Genomic DNA, 15,991 nt, shown 5'->3' with positions numbered 1-15,991 from the left:
TGTTTAGAAAAAGTGAACTTCTTCGTTTTATATTATTAAGAGAGGAATACGACAATAAATTAAAATTTTATCGATGAATTGTTACAGACGCGAGATCGCTGCCTTGCAGGCAGAGAACTATTCTCTGGAGAGGCAACTATTTAGCTACCAGAAGAGCCTGGCGTACGCGCAAGCGCAGGCGGGCGAGCCGACGGCGGCGGAGAGCGGCGGGCGGCGCTCGCCTGCCGAACGTTCGCTCTCTACAGACACAGAGTACGCGTGAGTCGGGCTTTGATCGTGTTCAACCATCGCGGCCGCCTCAATCAACGCCCGTTCTACACTCTTCTATCTTTTCGACTGATCCTGACGTTTTTGAGCGATTTATCTATTTTTCTAGACATTTTATGGCGAGGTGCGCCCTCGTCCGCACCGCTTCCCGCCGGTCGTCTGCACTCTCGCCGCTCGAATCTATCGATAGCCGATTAATATATTCGACTACTTTTCTATTTATCTGTACATAAAATATATTTAGATATTATATATTATGTATATTTCTTAACTTAAAACTCGAATTCATATACTGCAACAGTCGATTTATTAATAAAAGTCCGTAAAATAAAATATACTTACTTAAATTTCTTTTTATTGAATCCTTATTTTTAAACAAAATGAAATGGCAAAGAAGTTTCGGCCCACTTGATGAAAAGTGGCAAAAAGGTCATCACCTAATGGAAATATAAGAAATGACCCATATTACATTCTAGAGTATGCATAAAACAGAAAAAGAGACCAGAATAATCTAATCATAATATCTACAAGGCAGCGATTACGTGTCTACAGATACTCGTATATTATTTTTCCACTTGCCTAGCTACTATTGTATCTTCAGATGAGTTACTATCTGGCAGTCGGTATCTATATTATTTTATTATTTATTCTCTTTATAAACGTATATCAAAATTCTAAAGGTAAAGGTGGCTTGTGGTTCCTTCATCTATACGAATTGACCTTGACTGTCATCAAGGTACAGCAGATAGTAGAAGTACAGGGACATCAGACACATCTCCAACACTTAACTGTAACAGTACCATCGTCTGTTAATGAAGTCCATAAATAAATCTCTAAAGAATTGGAAAAGGCTGTAAAAAGAGGGTCTAAATTTATATCCATGGGGAGATATTAAAGAAATAATAAAAAAGTATAATAAAACGAATTCCAAGTAAGAATTTAATATAGTTTTTGAAATGTCTAAATACTGGAAGTTTACAAATGTATTACACTAAATATTTCTACTGTTTATGTGATTACAAAAGTATTAAGTAAAATTATAATTACGAGGACGAAAGATACACCATATAGAAAATGTTTGATAGAATATACAATATAGAATAGAATAGATATCTTAATTATTTGACAATGACAAATTTTACATTACTAGATTATATGTATATTCGACACAGTTTATATAGAAAGATCCAAGTAGGTTGTATCTGAATTTGGTAGGGTTATACGGCCGTATAACATTTTCCATACACTTGCTTATGCTTGCTATGAATTGACAAAAATAGCAACTGATGATGTATCTTTTGGCCTCGTAATTATATTTGCATAAGAAAAAAGAGGCAATCATATGGTTTACAGATTTTATTTTACCATTCTTTCCATGTAATTCCTTATTCTTAGGTATTGGCAAGTCACATTCGTAAATATCTGTCAACGTCATAAGTGAAAACAGAATAGATATTGACGTATCTATTTTTAGTATATATATAATCATAGTCCATCTAATCTGTTTAGTAGTTTACTAAAAAAATATTGATATTGTTAGGATTGCAAATTTATTATAGAAATTTAGCTAGAGTACGTATAATAAATAGTACTAGCTGTGGTACTTTTATTATATCGGTAGATATTATTTTTTTTCCAGTTACAACTTGTTAATTTGCACCTCTACTTCTGAGAGAGTTAAATTGCAGAGATGTATTCTACAAAAATATTCCAAAAACAATTACCGAACCACTGTGGTGAGACCGCCACCACCCTTATCAAGGAGGAGCTTCTTGATACACAGTGTGATATTACTGACAATGTGTCTTCTAACATAGAACAAAATATAGTACTAATACATAAAGAGTCCCCAGAATACAATACTGGAATAAAGACCTTTCAAAAACAAATGAACAAACAAAAAGTCCTACAGTGTAATGTGGATATAGCTGGAGTTGTAAAAACAGAGTGTATTGATGGAACTGTGGAACCAGCAGCAACAACTGAACATATATTTGCCAACAAAGAAAATTGTACACAACTATATGAGAATCATGAAATAAAGGATGAGTTGATTGTAGGACCAACAGTTGTACAAGCAGTGACATTTGAACCTACTAAATATTTGTTACATTTGAAAAATAGTTCTGAAAACCTTTTTTGTAATGCTGATGTCTATAAACCCAAAGACCTAAAAACCAAAGTATCTATTGATAAGCCATATAGTTGTAGTGTGTGCAAGAAAGGCTTTAAAAAATATACATATTTAAAACAACACTTATATGCCCATAGTGATATAATGCCACACAGTTGTGATGTGTGTAAAAAATGTTTTAAATCAAAATATCTTTTGAAGCGACACATGTTTGTTCATGTCAATGAAAAGCCATATAATTGTGATGTGTGTAAAAAATGTTTTAAAACAAGGCGTGAAGTAAAACAGCATATGAATATTCATACAATTGAAAAGCCATATGGGTGTGATGTGTGTATGAAAAGTTTTAAAACAAAGTTTATTTTAATCCGACACTTTTTCATTCATACAGCTGAAAAACCCTATACCTGTGATGTGTGTAAATATTCTTTCAGAAGAAAGGAACATTTGCAACGGCACATGTATATTCATAATCGTGAAAAGCCATATGGCTGCAGTGTATGTACAAAATATTTTATTACAAAGTGTGATTTGAAACGGCACTTGACTGTGCATATAGTTAAAAATGCATATAGTTGTAATAAATGTAAAAAAAGGTTTAAAGCAAAAAGGTATTTGAAACAGCACTTAGATACTCATAATATTGATAAGCTGATATATAGTTGTGATATTTGTAAAAAATGTTTTAAATCAAAGAAAGGCTTGAAAACACATTTGCAAAGTCATACATTTAACAAGTCCTATATTTGTAATGTATGTAAAAGTTTTTTTAAAACTGAAAAGAGTTTAAAACAGCATATGTATGTTCATACTGTTGGAAAGTCCTATAGTTGCGATGTATGTAAAAAACATTTTAAGAAAAAATCCTTTTTAATAAAACATATTATGGTTAATATGCATATTCATAATAATGAATATATAGTAAAAGGTGTAATCATATGAGTACTTTGACAACAAATCACATGCACATGCAATTGCGACAGGAAATATGAGTACCTGCTCGATATATTGAGGAGATAAATATACTATGAGTATTAATTTCAGTACCTACCTTTTAAAATAACCACAAACATATTTATAATAGTAGTACTAAGATCCCTTTGCAGTAGAGCAAGGAGCTTTGGTCTAAGAACAACAACTACCTACTATAGTTCATTATATTAAAAATGAATAAGTTAAGAGGATCTATATAGGTACTTATATAACTATATTAGCTGTAAGTGTACATCTATCATTTGTTAAAACAATAAAATATTAGCACGTATTTATTAACGCGGCCTTTAAATTTATTTTGTGGTTTGTATTGATTTAGATCGAAGATATCCAAAATATATTCATTAGTAGATACAGAAAAAAAAAAACAGTTTAACGCCATCTTCCTGCATTGATACAAAACCTATCAGCACACTAAAACACCATTACATATACGAAAAGATGTTGAATTAAGATTATAATAAATAACTGACAATATTGGCGAGTCTAAAAGACTATTTTCTAGAAGGAGAAAGGGGGATATGGGGCTGCCCTCATGAAAATTGCGTATAATATGTATCTACTTTCAAACATGTCAGAAGTTTTGCTCGCATTCTGGGCTTGGCACAAAGTACCCTCAACCCTCCCTTTAATTGCTCCTATGATGCTAGCGTTTTTTTGTTTTAAAGCAACTTATTATCATTGTAATTTGTAGCCCCTATTAGCTCTTATTCAGTTTTTAATATTAAACTAATTACAGTTATAATTTTAGTTCCTTAATCGCTCTCCAGAGGCGTAATAATATTCATTCGCTATTAACTTTTTTTTTAGTAATGTAAAAATACTACTATTATAACAAATCACTTTAGGCGAGGTTGCTTTTCTATTATCATCATTGAATGCTTAGATATGTATTTATACCTTAAAATTGAATGCCTCAATGTAAACATATACTAGTCAATAAAAACGTTTTACACTTTTATCATAAATTTGTGCAACAGATTTATGGTGAATTTGTGTAAAATGATTAATTTCAAAACATTCACCGGCAGCACACCTGCAATGCCTCTAGCGCTGCGGGTGCTTTATAGACATATAAGGGTGGTCATGGGTGACGGTAGTCATTTACCATCAGTTGAACCGCATGTTTTTTTGTCTCTTGTGTTAAAAAAATTCAATCGGGTTCAAAAGGAAATGTTTTCAGAGCCGTTAAGAACTTTTTTAAAAAATAAAAAGTAATCTAGATGCAAATAAGCATAAATAACGTAAAAAAAGAATGTTAGGTACTATCCTTATTCTATGATAAATAGTTAAAAAACGTCATTGTGACATCTCTCAATTTATTATTCAGTAGTTTTGTAAATATTTAAATACTCCTTTGGATTTTAAATTAGTAACCAAAATCTAAATTCCTTTTCCAAAAAAAGTTATTGTAGTATTATTCTTTTAAATCGATATTATTCTAACACAATACTATGAAACAATCGTAATTAGAGATATATTCCAGAACAGAATTATATTACCAGAGGGAGACTTTGTACAAAAGTCGATTGCTTGGGTACCTCTGTCCCATTCGCGTTTCTACCGTGAAGCAGTTGTGTTTGCATTGCTGTGTTTCGGTTTGAAGGGTGGGATATGGCGTGAATTTACAGGGTACAGAGGAATAACACCTTAGTCCTCAGGAATGGCAACGCATGGAGGGTATCATGGGCGAAACAGTATACTCTGTTATGTCTATGGCACTACTCATGTCTATAGGCGACGGTTACCACTTTCCATCAGGTGGGCCGTCAGCTTGTTTGCCATTTTAAGTTGCATAAAAAAAAAACAGTATTATAATAGAAAAATATTTTAAGAAATAAACTTTTGATTCTTAGATTTAATTGAAATTGAATAACTCGATGCGATACTTCGAATCAAGTCTGATTACACAAACCGTTCTCGATTACTTCGTGATCGTTAACTAAATATAAAAAATGTTAGTTAAATTAGTACCATTGTAGACCATCAGCGACAATTGGCATTGAAACCATGTCTTCAAAGTTATTTCTAATATTAAAATTTTATTTGAGATCACAGGGAATGTTTAAGAATCAATATAAATTAAAACATGGATTTAAGTCGAAGTTGTAAAATTTATTTATGATGGTTCATAAAATAGTAATTTCGCGAAACTATATATATAAGAGAGGTCTAGGGAAATGGCACCTCCAAATCGATCCAAAAAATTTTTTATAATTCCCTATTCCCATAAATTAAGTTCTTGAAATATTAATTCTAATTTTACGTTATAGTTTCTAAATTGCTCAGTAGAGGTGTTACAACCATTTGCTAGATAATTATTTTTACCAAAAATTTCCTTGTTCTTAAATTTTTATATACTGTAAAACAGTTTTTTTTTTTTTTTTTTTTTTTTTTTTTTATAGAACTAGAATGGCAAACAAGCTGACGGCCCACCTGATGGAAAGTGGTAACCGTCGCCTATAGACATGAGCAGTACCATGGACATAACAGAGTATACTGTTTCGCCCATGATACCCCCATGCGTTGCCATTCCTGAGGACTCAGGTGTTATTCCTCTGTACCCAGTAAATTCACGCCATATCCCACCCTTCAAACCGAAACACAGCCATGCAAACACAACTGCTTCACGGTTGAAACACGAATGGGACAGAGGTACCCAAGCAATCGACTTATAATATATTTATTAGATCTCCATTACTAAAAAAATCAGTTCCTCCCCACTTAAGTATGATATGTTTATTCTGTGCTTAGGTCCTATGATAAGATTAACATTGAATCCATTGAAGTATTTAAAATTATTTTGAAAGATAAAAGGATGCTGTTCCTTTAAAAAAACACATTTATGTAGTCTCACACATGTCTTTGTGAATCTTTGCTCGAATCCTGTGGTGGATATCAATAGGCTTCTGCCAGACTGGTGTGGATGCGGTCCCCTTTTATTGCTAGTATTACATTACTGTACTAGAAGTATATCCTATTGGATCAACCTCCATGCGATTCTCTCTAAAAAATATCGTGGTTAATCGTGGAATTCTTGCGGAATTCGTCACGATCGGCTAACTTATCTACTTTCATTCTCACCTATCATCTCTCACTGATGCCTCGTCGAATGCATATATAACCAGAAACAAGGCTCAGTAGGTTCTTACGATCTAGTGGAATAAAATTCTGTAAATAGCTTTGTATAGAGTATTATATTTCTTTTTCTACGGACCTGGTGGATTCTTTTTTTTATTACAATACCGTAGGTCATAGAATAAAAATAGTATTAGAAGATAATTTCTTTAATCTGTGACAAAAGTACTCTGTGTATATAGTTTTTGTAATTTGACAGAGAATACTCTGTGCTTTTATTTTCCTGTCTGTATTAAATGTTTATATTAATATAATAATTAATATAATTGTATACAATTATTATTATTAAATTTCTGCTTTTAACTAAAATTTATTAGATATGGCACAAGGGAAATTAAAAGTGAAAAATAAGCTACCTGCCGGAGCTAAAATTAAAAAAGGCAAAGGGAAAGCAATCACAAAGCGAATTAATGCGCCAGTACCGAGTAAAGCTAAAGCAATAGAAAAGAATAAGATGAAAGATAAATTAACAAAAATGGTAAACGCTGCTGCAGAGCAACAGCTTCGGGCGCTGGCTTCGAGCTCTGGAGAACTATCGGCGGCTCAACAAAGAGCTGCGAAGGCACCAACTGCACCAGTGCCTGCTAAGTGACACTTAACCTAAATTAAGATGTTAATTATGTACAAATAAATGTAATGTTTTAAATATTCATTGTATTATAATGTAAATATACTGTTAATGTTTCATTTTATCTATAAAGCATATTCAGACAATATTGTATTTTAGACAAACTAGTAAGTACCTGATTGCATTAATAATATCCACAGACCGAATTTTACTGTCCATTTTTTGAGGGAAATTAGCATTTCCAATCACAGTTTTATTAATTGATATTTATCCTTTGCAATTTAGAGATATCTAACTGGTATAAGCAAAGATATTGGGGTGGTATATTTATGGGCAGTATATTACCCATGCCTAATCAAAAACTTTGGGGGGAAAGGGATTGTTAGGAATGGAGTTTAACAGCCCCATTGCTAGCAATATGCCCTATTAGGTCGACCTCCACATGGTTCCCCTTGGAAACCATCATGAACAATTCTTGTTGAATTTATCACAATGGGCTAACTGACCTGCTTCATCCTCACCTATCATCCTTCACAGCCCTGCTGGTCTATACCGATAGCGCAGGTGGGGTTGCCATTGCATTGTTACCCATTAAAAAAAATCAACAACTATGTTGACCTTTACACAGATAAGCATTTCAATTATTTTTTATTTAAGAACAAACAATAGACACTTAAGAAAACAAAATAGAGAGGACCAAGTGCCCATACATGACTGGGAAATTTATAAAATTATAAATAAAAAGATAATGGTACAAAATTTAGTTACAGTAATAAAAGCAAAAATGGTATGGACTAGAGGACTTTTGCTTTAGGTTTTTATCTAATGACATTACATTTATGTATATTCCTACTTTTACATATTAACAGTTAGTAAAAAAAATATAATAAAAAAGGATAAAAGGGAATAAAGCAATCTATATTAATATTTAAACTTTAATGCACAATATTTTGTGTACATAATATAGTGAACTTGACACTGCTATAACCGAAAAGAAGGTAGAAGGGGGGGAGGGGATATCAATTGAAATATTTTTTATGATCATTTTGGTTTAGTACGCCAAAAAGCATAGAAATACATCTTAACTCTGTAGAAAAATGTAATCTTCTTCAGTACATAGTAAGAGGGTAATTAATAGGTAAAAAGGCTTAATTGTTAAGTTGTTGACCATACCATTCATAATTTTAAAGTATTGGAATCGGTAGATATTCTTTGCATTTTTCGACTTATGAGATCTGTTGAGTAAAATGCCTCATAAACTTATATAATGTAATATGTACACCTTTGTCAAACAAATGCATATAAAAAAAATATTTTATTTTAATTACATATAAAAAAAAGTATTCAAAACCTAGTATCCTTATCATTTTAGCTATTATTCGTCCACTGCTGGACATAAGCCTCCCCCATAGACTGCTATAAAGAACGGTCCTGAGCCACCTGAATCCACTGACTCCCTGCAATGCATTTCAGGTCGTCACTCCATCTAGTGGGGGGTCGTCCTACACTGCGTTTGCCCGTACGGGGTCGCCACTCAAGAACCTTACTTCTCTATCGGTTATCGGTTCTACAAGTTATGTAACTAGCCCATAGCCACTTCAGCTTGCTTATCCTTCGGACTATGTCGGTTACGTTGGTTTTTTTGCGGATATCTTCGTTTCGGATTCTATCATGCAAAGAAACTCCGAGTTTAGCCCTTTCCATAGCCCGCTGAGTAATTTTGCACTCGTGTAGGACCAGGTTTCGGTTTCACAAGTCATCACTGGCAACACACACCGGTTAAAAACCTCCGTTTTCAAATTCTGAGGTATTTGGGATGAAAAGATGTGACGTAATTTTCCGAACGCTGCCCAACCGAGTTGGATTCGTCGAGTCGTCGTTTCAAACCCTAGTATAGTATATTGAAAATATTAAAACATAATAAGTGTTTGTCTGGGGAGAAAGGGATTGTTAGTAATGGAGATTAAAAATCCCATTGCTAGCAATATACCCAACCAGGTCGACCTCGTCGCGGTTCTCCCTGGAAACTATCATGGTTAATTCTTGATGGATTCATCATGATGGGCTAACTGGCCTGTTTTCATTGTCATCGATCATCCTTCACTGGTGCCCCGCCAGCGTATCCCCTTAGCGCAGGCGGGGTTACCATTCCATTATCACCTATAAAAAAAAAAGTGGTTATCTGGACCCGCACTATCATTTAATCTACGTATTTAACATTGTAGATAGGTTAACTATTTATAAATATCAGTTCAAAACACAGTAAGAACCCTAAACAAACGAATATAACTGAAGTAATTGCTGCCTAATAATAATGATTTACAAATATTAATTACTAGCTTTTACCCGAGGGAGACTTTGTACAAAAGTCGATTGCTTGGGTACCTTTATCCCATTCGTGTTTCAACCGTGAAGCAGTTGTGTTTGCATGGCTGTGTTTCGGTTTGAAGGTTGGGATTTGGCGTGAATTTACTGGGTACCGAGGAATAACACCTGAGTCCTCAGGAATGGCAACGCATGGGGAGTATCATGGGCGAAACAGTATACTCTGTTATGTCCATGCTACTGCTCATGTCTATAGGCGACGGTTACCACTTTACATCAGGTTGGCCGTCAGCTTGTTTGCCATTCTAAGATGTATAAAAAAAAACCCACGACTTCGCATACTCGGAATTTGTTCACTATGCCCATTTTCAATCCATATAGTACGTTTCTACCAAAGAGCGCCTTGCCGTCTAATTAATTGCCTAAAAGGTAATACGAAGTCATGAACTCGTTTGCTCGTATGTTTTAAAATTGAACAGCCAAATTCTAATACGGGGAGAGAGAGACTTTTAGTAATTCAAATTACGAGTCCCTTTGCTAACAATATACCCTATCAAGTCGACCTCTTGATCCCCCTGGAAAATAGCGTCCTGAATTCCAGGTGTATTCATCACGATAGCCTAACTGGCCTGCCTTTAATTCTCACTTATCATCCCTCACTGGTGCCCCACCAGCGTATAGCGTTAGCGCAAAAAAAAAAAATGTTTTTAATAGATGAAAATGGAATGGTAACCCCGCCCGCGCTATCGGTATACACCGACGAGGCACCACTGACAGATGATAGGTAAGAATGAATGCAGGTCAGTTGGCCCACCATGATGAATTCGACAAGAATTAAACATGATGGTTTCCAGGGGGAACCGCGTGGAGATCGACCTGAGAGGGTCAATTGCTAGCAACGGGGCTATTAGACCTCATTACTAACAATCCCTTTCCCCCCAGCGTTAGCGCATTATTATCCATTATCTATCAATTAAAAAAATCTAAAAAAAAAGTCAATTCATTTCTTTGAGGACGCGTATAAGGCAGCCGTATCTAAAACGATTAATGCTACGACTTTGATTTCTATTGAATTTATTAAGCATCGATACCGGAAATCTTTGTCCTTAAATGTAAGTGGGCCAAAAAACAAGTTAACTGTAGGAACTAGATTTACTAACGGGTGGACCCGCGTGACTCGGCTCCCTTTCGCATTTGCAGAAATCTAGTTTGAATATAATATGCGAAAACATCAATATGATGTTATGTAGGTATATTATTATTATTGAGTGTTTACTGACTCATCACCGATGAGAATAAACATCCTTTTGAAAATATAAAAATGCGCTGTTCCTGATTACACGTAATACAAGTTATATGTTTTTTAACTAGTTAAAGGCTAGTTAAAAATAAATGCCAATGTTCAGAGTACATAAATTTATCATAATACATTGTATAATACATACATATATACCTGTACTGCGTACGGTTGTACATATATACACGTTTATACGTACTTATGTACCATATCAAGGCAATGTCGCATGGTGAGTGAACGAGTCCTGTGTCCTGCCTGCATCAGTGTTACAGGGCTGCCACTTCCTGAATTGGGATAAGTAAACCCTAAGTATTGAAATTATTTCGCTTTAATTTAATTATTACTATTACCACTTCAGAATAGTTGCTTTATCCCGGGAATAATTTTTTTTTCTTAATAGGTGATAATGAAATAGTAACCCCACCTGCGCTGTCGGTATACACCGGCGGGGTATCAGTGAAGGATGATAGATGAGGATAAAACAGGTCAGTTAGCCCATCGTGACGAATTCAACGAGAATTGTTCACGATGGTTTCCAGGGAGAACCACCCGGAGGTTGACCTGATAGGGCATATTGCTGGCGGCAATGGGGCTGTCAAACTCCATTGCTAACAATCCCTTCTCTCCCCCCCCCCCCCCCGGAATGATTGTCTCCATATAGTTTAGGGTGGAGAGAAGATTATTAATAATGGGGATTAGTAGCCCCATTGTTAACAATACACCCTGCCGGGGGAAAGGGATTACTAGTAATGAGGTCTAATAGCCCCGTTGTAAGCAATTGATCCTATCAAGTCGACCTCCACGCGGTTCCCCCTGGAAACCATCATAGTTAATTCTTTTCGAACTCACCATGGTGGGCCAACTGACCTGCATTCATTCTCACCTATCATCTTCCACTGGTGCCTCGGTGTATATTGATAGCGCGGGTGGGGTTCCATTTACATCTATTAAAAAATACACCCTGCCAGGTCAACCTCTTCGCGGTTTTCCCTGGAAACCATCGGTTTCTATAGAACACCAGTCGCCAGGGTGATTTCCAAACGAAATCACTTGGTATACCAAGTGAATTCGTCACGATGGATTAACTGACCTGCCTTTTCACTCTCACCTATCCTTTATTGGTGCCCCGCCAATGTATAATTTTTTTTTAACTGCTGATAATGGTATGACAACCCCGTCTGCGTTATCGGTATATAATGGCGGGGCACCAGTGATAGACAAATCAGTTAGCCCATCCTGACGAATTCATCTAGAATTAACCACGATGGTTTCCAGAGGGAACCACTTGGAGGTCGACCTGACAGGGTATATTGCTAGCAATGAGTCTGGCAGTCTGCATTACTAACAATCCCTTCCCCCCCACGCGTAGAGGTTAGGTCGAGCTAACAATGTCTGTTACTAGCGATAAGGTCACTAGTTCCTATTAGAAGTACTAGTGCTGAATTCCAGGTGTATTCATCACAATGGCCTAACTGACCTATCTTTTAATTCTTACCTATTATCCCTCACTGGTTCCCCATCAGCGTATTCCATTACCGAAGACGGGGTTGCTATTGAATTTTCATCCATTAAAAAAAACTTTCACGCGAGGGTGGAGGGGGAGGGATTGTTAGTAATGCTGATTACTAGTCCCATTGCTACCAATGTATGCTGTCAAGTCGACCGTCCAGTGGTCACTCCTGAAGAATGTGCTGAATTCCAGGTGTATTCATTACGATGGGCTAACTGCCTACTTGTTCATTCTTATCTATTGTTCATCACTGGTGCTCCGCCAGCGTATATCGTTAGCGCAGGCGGGGCTACCAATACATTATCATCCATTAAAAAAAACCTACACGGGGCGAAGGGGAAGGGATTATTAGGAATGAAGATCTAAGTGAATGTAGCCCCCCCATAAAGGGTTTTTTTTTTTACAACACAGGGGGCAAACGAGCATGCGGCTCACCTGATGGTAAGTGACTACCGCCGCCCATGATCACCCACAACACCAGCGGCATTGCAGGTGTGCTGCCGGCCTTTTAAAAAGGAATATACTCTTTTCTTGAAGGTTATGTTGTCGTATCGGTTCGGAAATACTGCTGCTGGAAGTTGATTCCAAAGAATGGTTGTGCGTGGAAGAAAGTGCCTTGAAAAACGCACGGTGGAAGATCGCCACTCGTCCAGATGATTGGGATGAAACTTTAGTTTGTGGCGGGTTGTACGGTGGTGAAAATCAACAGCAGGTATCAATCCGAATCAGTAGTTGCCCCTCTGGTTGACAACTGTAGTTTGGCTTTTAGGGACGTTTTAAGAGAGACGCCGCTGCCCATCCCACGGAAAAGGAAGGAGTAGTATTTATTAATTATTAATATTTATGACAGTTATTTGTTGGTCTTAAACTCTTATATGTATATTCGGCAACCCTAGATGCAGGGCGGGGGCAGCGGGGCCGGGAGGTGACCGGGTGATGCGCCGATTTCGCCGAATAAGATTAATAAATGCACGCGGCGCGGGGGGGGGGGGCGTCGTAGGAGCGTCGCGCGGCTAATGACACGCGCCGCTGCAGATATTTTTTATCGCGAATTTAAAACATAAACTGGTTGCGGCAGTAGCTGCCCCCGGCCGCCCCCGCCTGCCCCGGCCGCCTCCACCTGCCCCCGGCCGCCTCCGTCGCGGACCCGTCGCCGGCGCCCGCGGCTTGCACCTCTGCATAGTTCACCGCACCTCGGTCCCGTCACTGCGCATGACACTAACTAGATTACACTAATCATACACTTTAGAGATGTAAATATAAAATTAACTGATTTGTCTTCGGCCGTGAGTACGAGTAGTGTATGCGAACTATCCATCGTTACAACCGTTCTCATTTATAATAGTATGTTTATATATATTTATATATGTATTTATATGTACCATATATGTATACTTATAATTTTATGTATCCCTACTCTGTTACTAACTATATAGCTACTAATAATATGTTTTATTATTTCAACCATGTATGTTATGTAAATACAAACTATAGATACTTTCTCCTTTCGGGTTCTCAAGGTCGACTGAAAGAAATCCATTTAAGGGATAAGTCCGTCTGTGTACATTTTTCTTATAAATTTACATCTATAAATGAATGTACAAAAATAAATAAATAAATGTTTTTTGTGTACATATTGTTATGTATCATTCTTTGATGAGAATAATGAAGAGTTATCATTTATTCATTAATTCAGGCATAATCTTCGATCAACACTAAATAATCTGCGTGTCGATCAAACATGTTGCTAATCTTGGTTACTAATTGTGCGCGATGGTATCTCGTTGATGTCTTATGTAGGCGCCATAAGTGGCGCGTCTCGACACTCCTGCGCAATTAACATCACCTCGTTACTAACTCGACAATCATTCTAGAATGTTTTAAGGCAACTTTCCAGATGTTATTCTCTGGTGTGAATCAGTGTCATTTGGGTCACTTTAAACATAGAAAAAACACTACACCAGCCGTTAGTAAATAAAGGTATGTAACTTGAAATGTTATCAATATTAATTTCACATACAATCTGAAAACAATTTTTCTCCAGGTGCATTATGAATTGAGTAATTAGTACTGCATCAAAACGGTTCAGCGAAACGTATGTATGAGTAAAGATATAATTTTTGGTTTATAATGGATAAACTTATAAAAAACTTTTTCGATTTGAAAAATTCTTTCACACATTTTTTTTTTTCATAGAAAGCTACATTATCAGACAGTAGTATGGGTTATATTTTACTTAAAAGAAATTATGCGAAGCCGGGGCAGGTCGTTAGTCATTTATATAAAATTCTTTTTGTCCACGCCAACGGACATTTCTGAATCTCAAACATACTAAACTTAAACTAACATCAAAATTTATTTTATATTATCTTGATATTATATACATATATTATATGAAATATAATTTTTATTTGTCATGAATAATACCTATATATTCGGTTTCTCTGAATATTGATGGCAGAAAAAAGGTATTCACCCATTTCGGCATCACGCAAACCGGCATATTAATTTCGATACAGTCCTTAATTTCAATATTGTATATTGGATAAGCGATATTTAATATATTCCTTATTGGGTTAGTATTGAGATACTATAATTGCAATATATAGATATTTCTATATATTAACCAGCCCTAATCTACGTGTCGATCAAGTGTGTCGTCGACGCTAATCTGAGAACAGTATTCCGCTAGTTGGTAATTGTGCGCGATGGTATCGCGTTGATGTCTTGTGTAGGCGATACAAGTGGCGCGTCTCGACACTCCTGCGCAGTTATAATTCGTTTCAATAGAATTTAATCAAAAGGTAACCAAGTTTTGTTGCAATTATCATAGAAATACTGTCTAAATTCTTTTTTTATTGTTAAGGAGTCGAACGAGCAGACGGTCCACCTGATGGAAAGCAGCTACCGTCGCCCATGTTTGTGTGTTGCCGGCCTTTTAAATGTTTGTAGACATGTTTTTTTAAAATGCCCCATATTATATTGCAAGGGGAAATCTGAAGTCGGAAGCTTATTCCACAACCTAGATGTACAAAGTAGAAATGAACGAGATGTACTGACCTTGGTAGTATGCGCACCATAGGAATGAAATGAGAAATTAGTATACAGAGTGTCCCAGAAGTCGACGTCAAGCCAGAATCAGATAACAGGTTAAGTCATAATAGTTAACAGAAAGATAAAACATCTAAGTTGCATATTTTAAAAATTATAGACATTTAAAAGAAATCGAGATAATCTACACCCTGTGACGGTGTTTTAACTCTTGTTAATACAGATATGTACTTTTATAATATTAGATTTTTTTTGTAGTTCCGAATACTTTTTATCTAAACTGTGGCCTAAAATTTAAAGTGCTCCAACTCAACTGCTCCAGCTGGGACAGTTCCCTGTATAATAAAATAAGTGACAAATCGAAATGTTTAGTCAATTAATAAATTTTTGAATTATACTACTTTTAACAACCACAGATTATTTTTTTGTCGACACAATTAGGTACTAGTTTGTATACGTTTTAAGTTATTTTGAAACAGATTATACCGAGATGAGAATTTTTGGGCATTTCTTTAAATTTCAGTATCACATTATTTATGTTATGTGATATAAGTGCACATTATATAAGTTATTGCATATTACTTTATTATATTATTAGTGCTGCACCCCAACTTTGTTTGTTTTTTTTTGTTTTTTTTTAATAAAATACAACCTATGCTTCTCGCCATTAATGTATCTTTCTACAGGTGACAGGATTTCTTAAATTGA

The 15,991-nt window shown here is 35.8% G+C and overlaps 3 protein-coding genes across 4 annotated transcripts in view; all 3 read left to right on the top strand.

Moving 5' to 3' along the window:
- The window catches only part of LOC113518372 (uncharacterized), a 55,818-nt gene extending 55,204 nt beyond the window's left edge, over positions 1–614 (top strand). For both annotated transcript variants that reach the window (XM_052901811.1, XM_026903260.3), the window contains exon 4: positions 88–614. In XM_052901811.1, the coding sequence (XP_052757771.1) occupies positions 88–262 (175 nt within the window). In that variant the 3' untranslated portion in view covers positions 263–614. The remainder of the gene's footprint in view (positions 1–87) is intronic.
- Positions 615–1,698: 1,084 nt separating this feature from the next.
- LOC113518356 (zinc finger protein 501-like) lies at positions 1,699–3,673 on the top strand. The gene has a single exon (XM_026903241.3). It carries the CDS (start codon positions 1,958–1,960, stop codon positions 3,341–3,343), a length of 1,386 nt encoding a protein of 461 aa, XP_026759042.2. The 5' UTR covers positions 1,699–1,957; the 3' UTR covers positions 3,344–3,673.
- Positions 3,674–6,708: 3,035 nt separating this feature from the next.
- LOC113518425 (uncharacterized) lies at positions 6,709–7,206 on the top strand. Its single transcript, XM_026903340.3, has one exon. The coding sequence runs from the start codon at positions 6,852–6,854 to the stop codon at positions 7,122–7,124; it is 273 nt and encodes a 90-aa protein (XP_026759141.2). The 5' UTR covers positions 6,709–6,851; the 3' UTR covers positions 7,125–7,206.
- The last annotated feature ends 8,785 nt before the right edge of the window (positions 7,207–15,991 follow it).

Source organism: Galleria mellonella, unplaced genomic scaffold (assembly GCF_026898425.1).
Source record: "Galleria mellonella isolate WM207_F2 unplaced genomic scaffold, CSIRO_AGI_GalMel_v1 utg800, whole genome shotgun sequence".
Classification (NCBI taxonomy): domain Eukaryota; kingdom Metazoa; phylum Arthropoda; class Insecta; order Lepidoptera; family Pyralidae; genus Galleria; species Galleria mellonella.
Note: the sequence above shows the minus strand (reverse complement) of the source record. Positions and strands in the feature narration are given on the sequence as shown.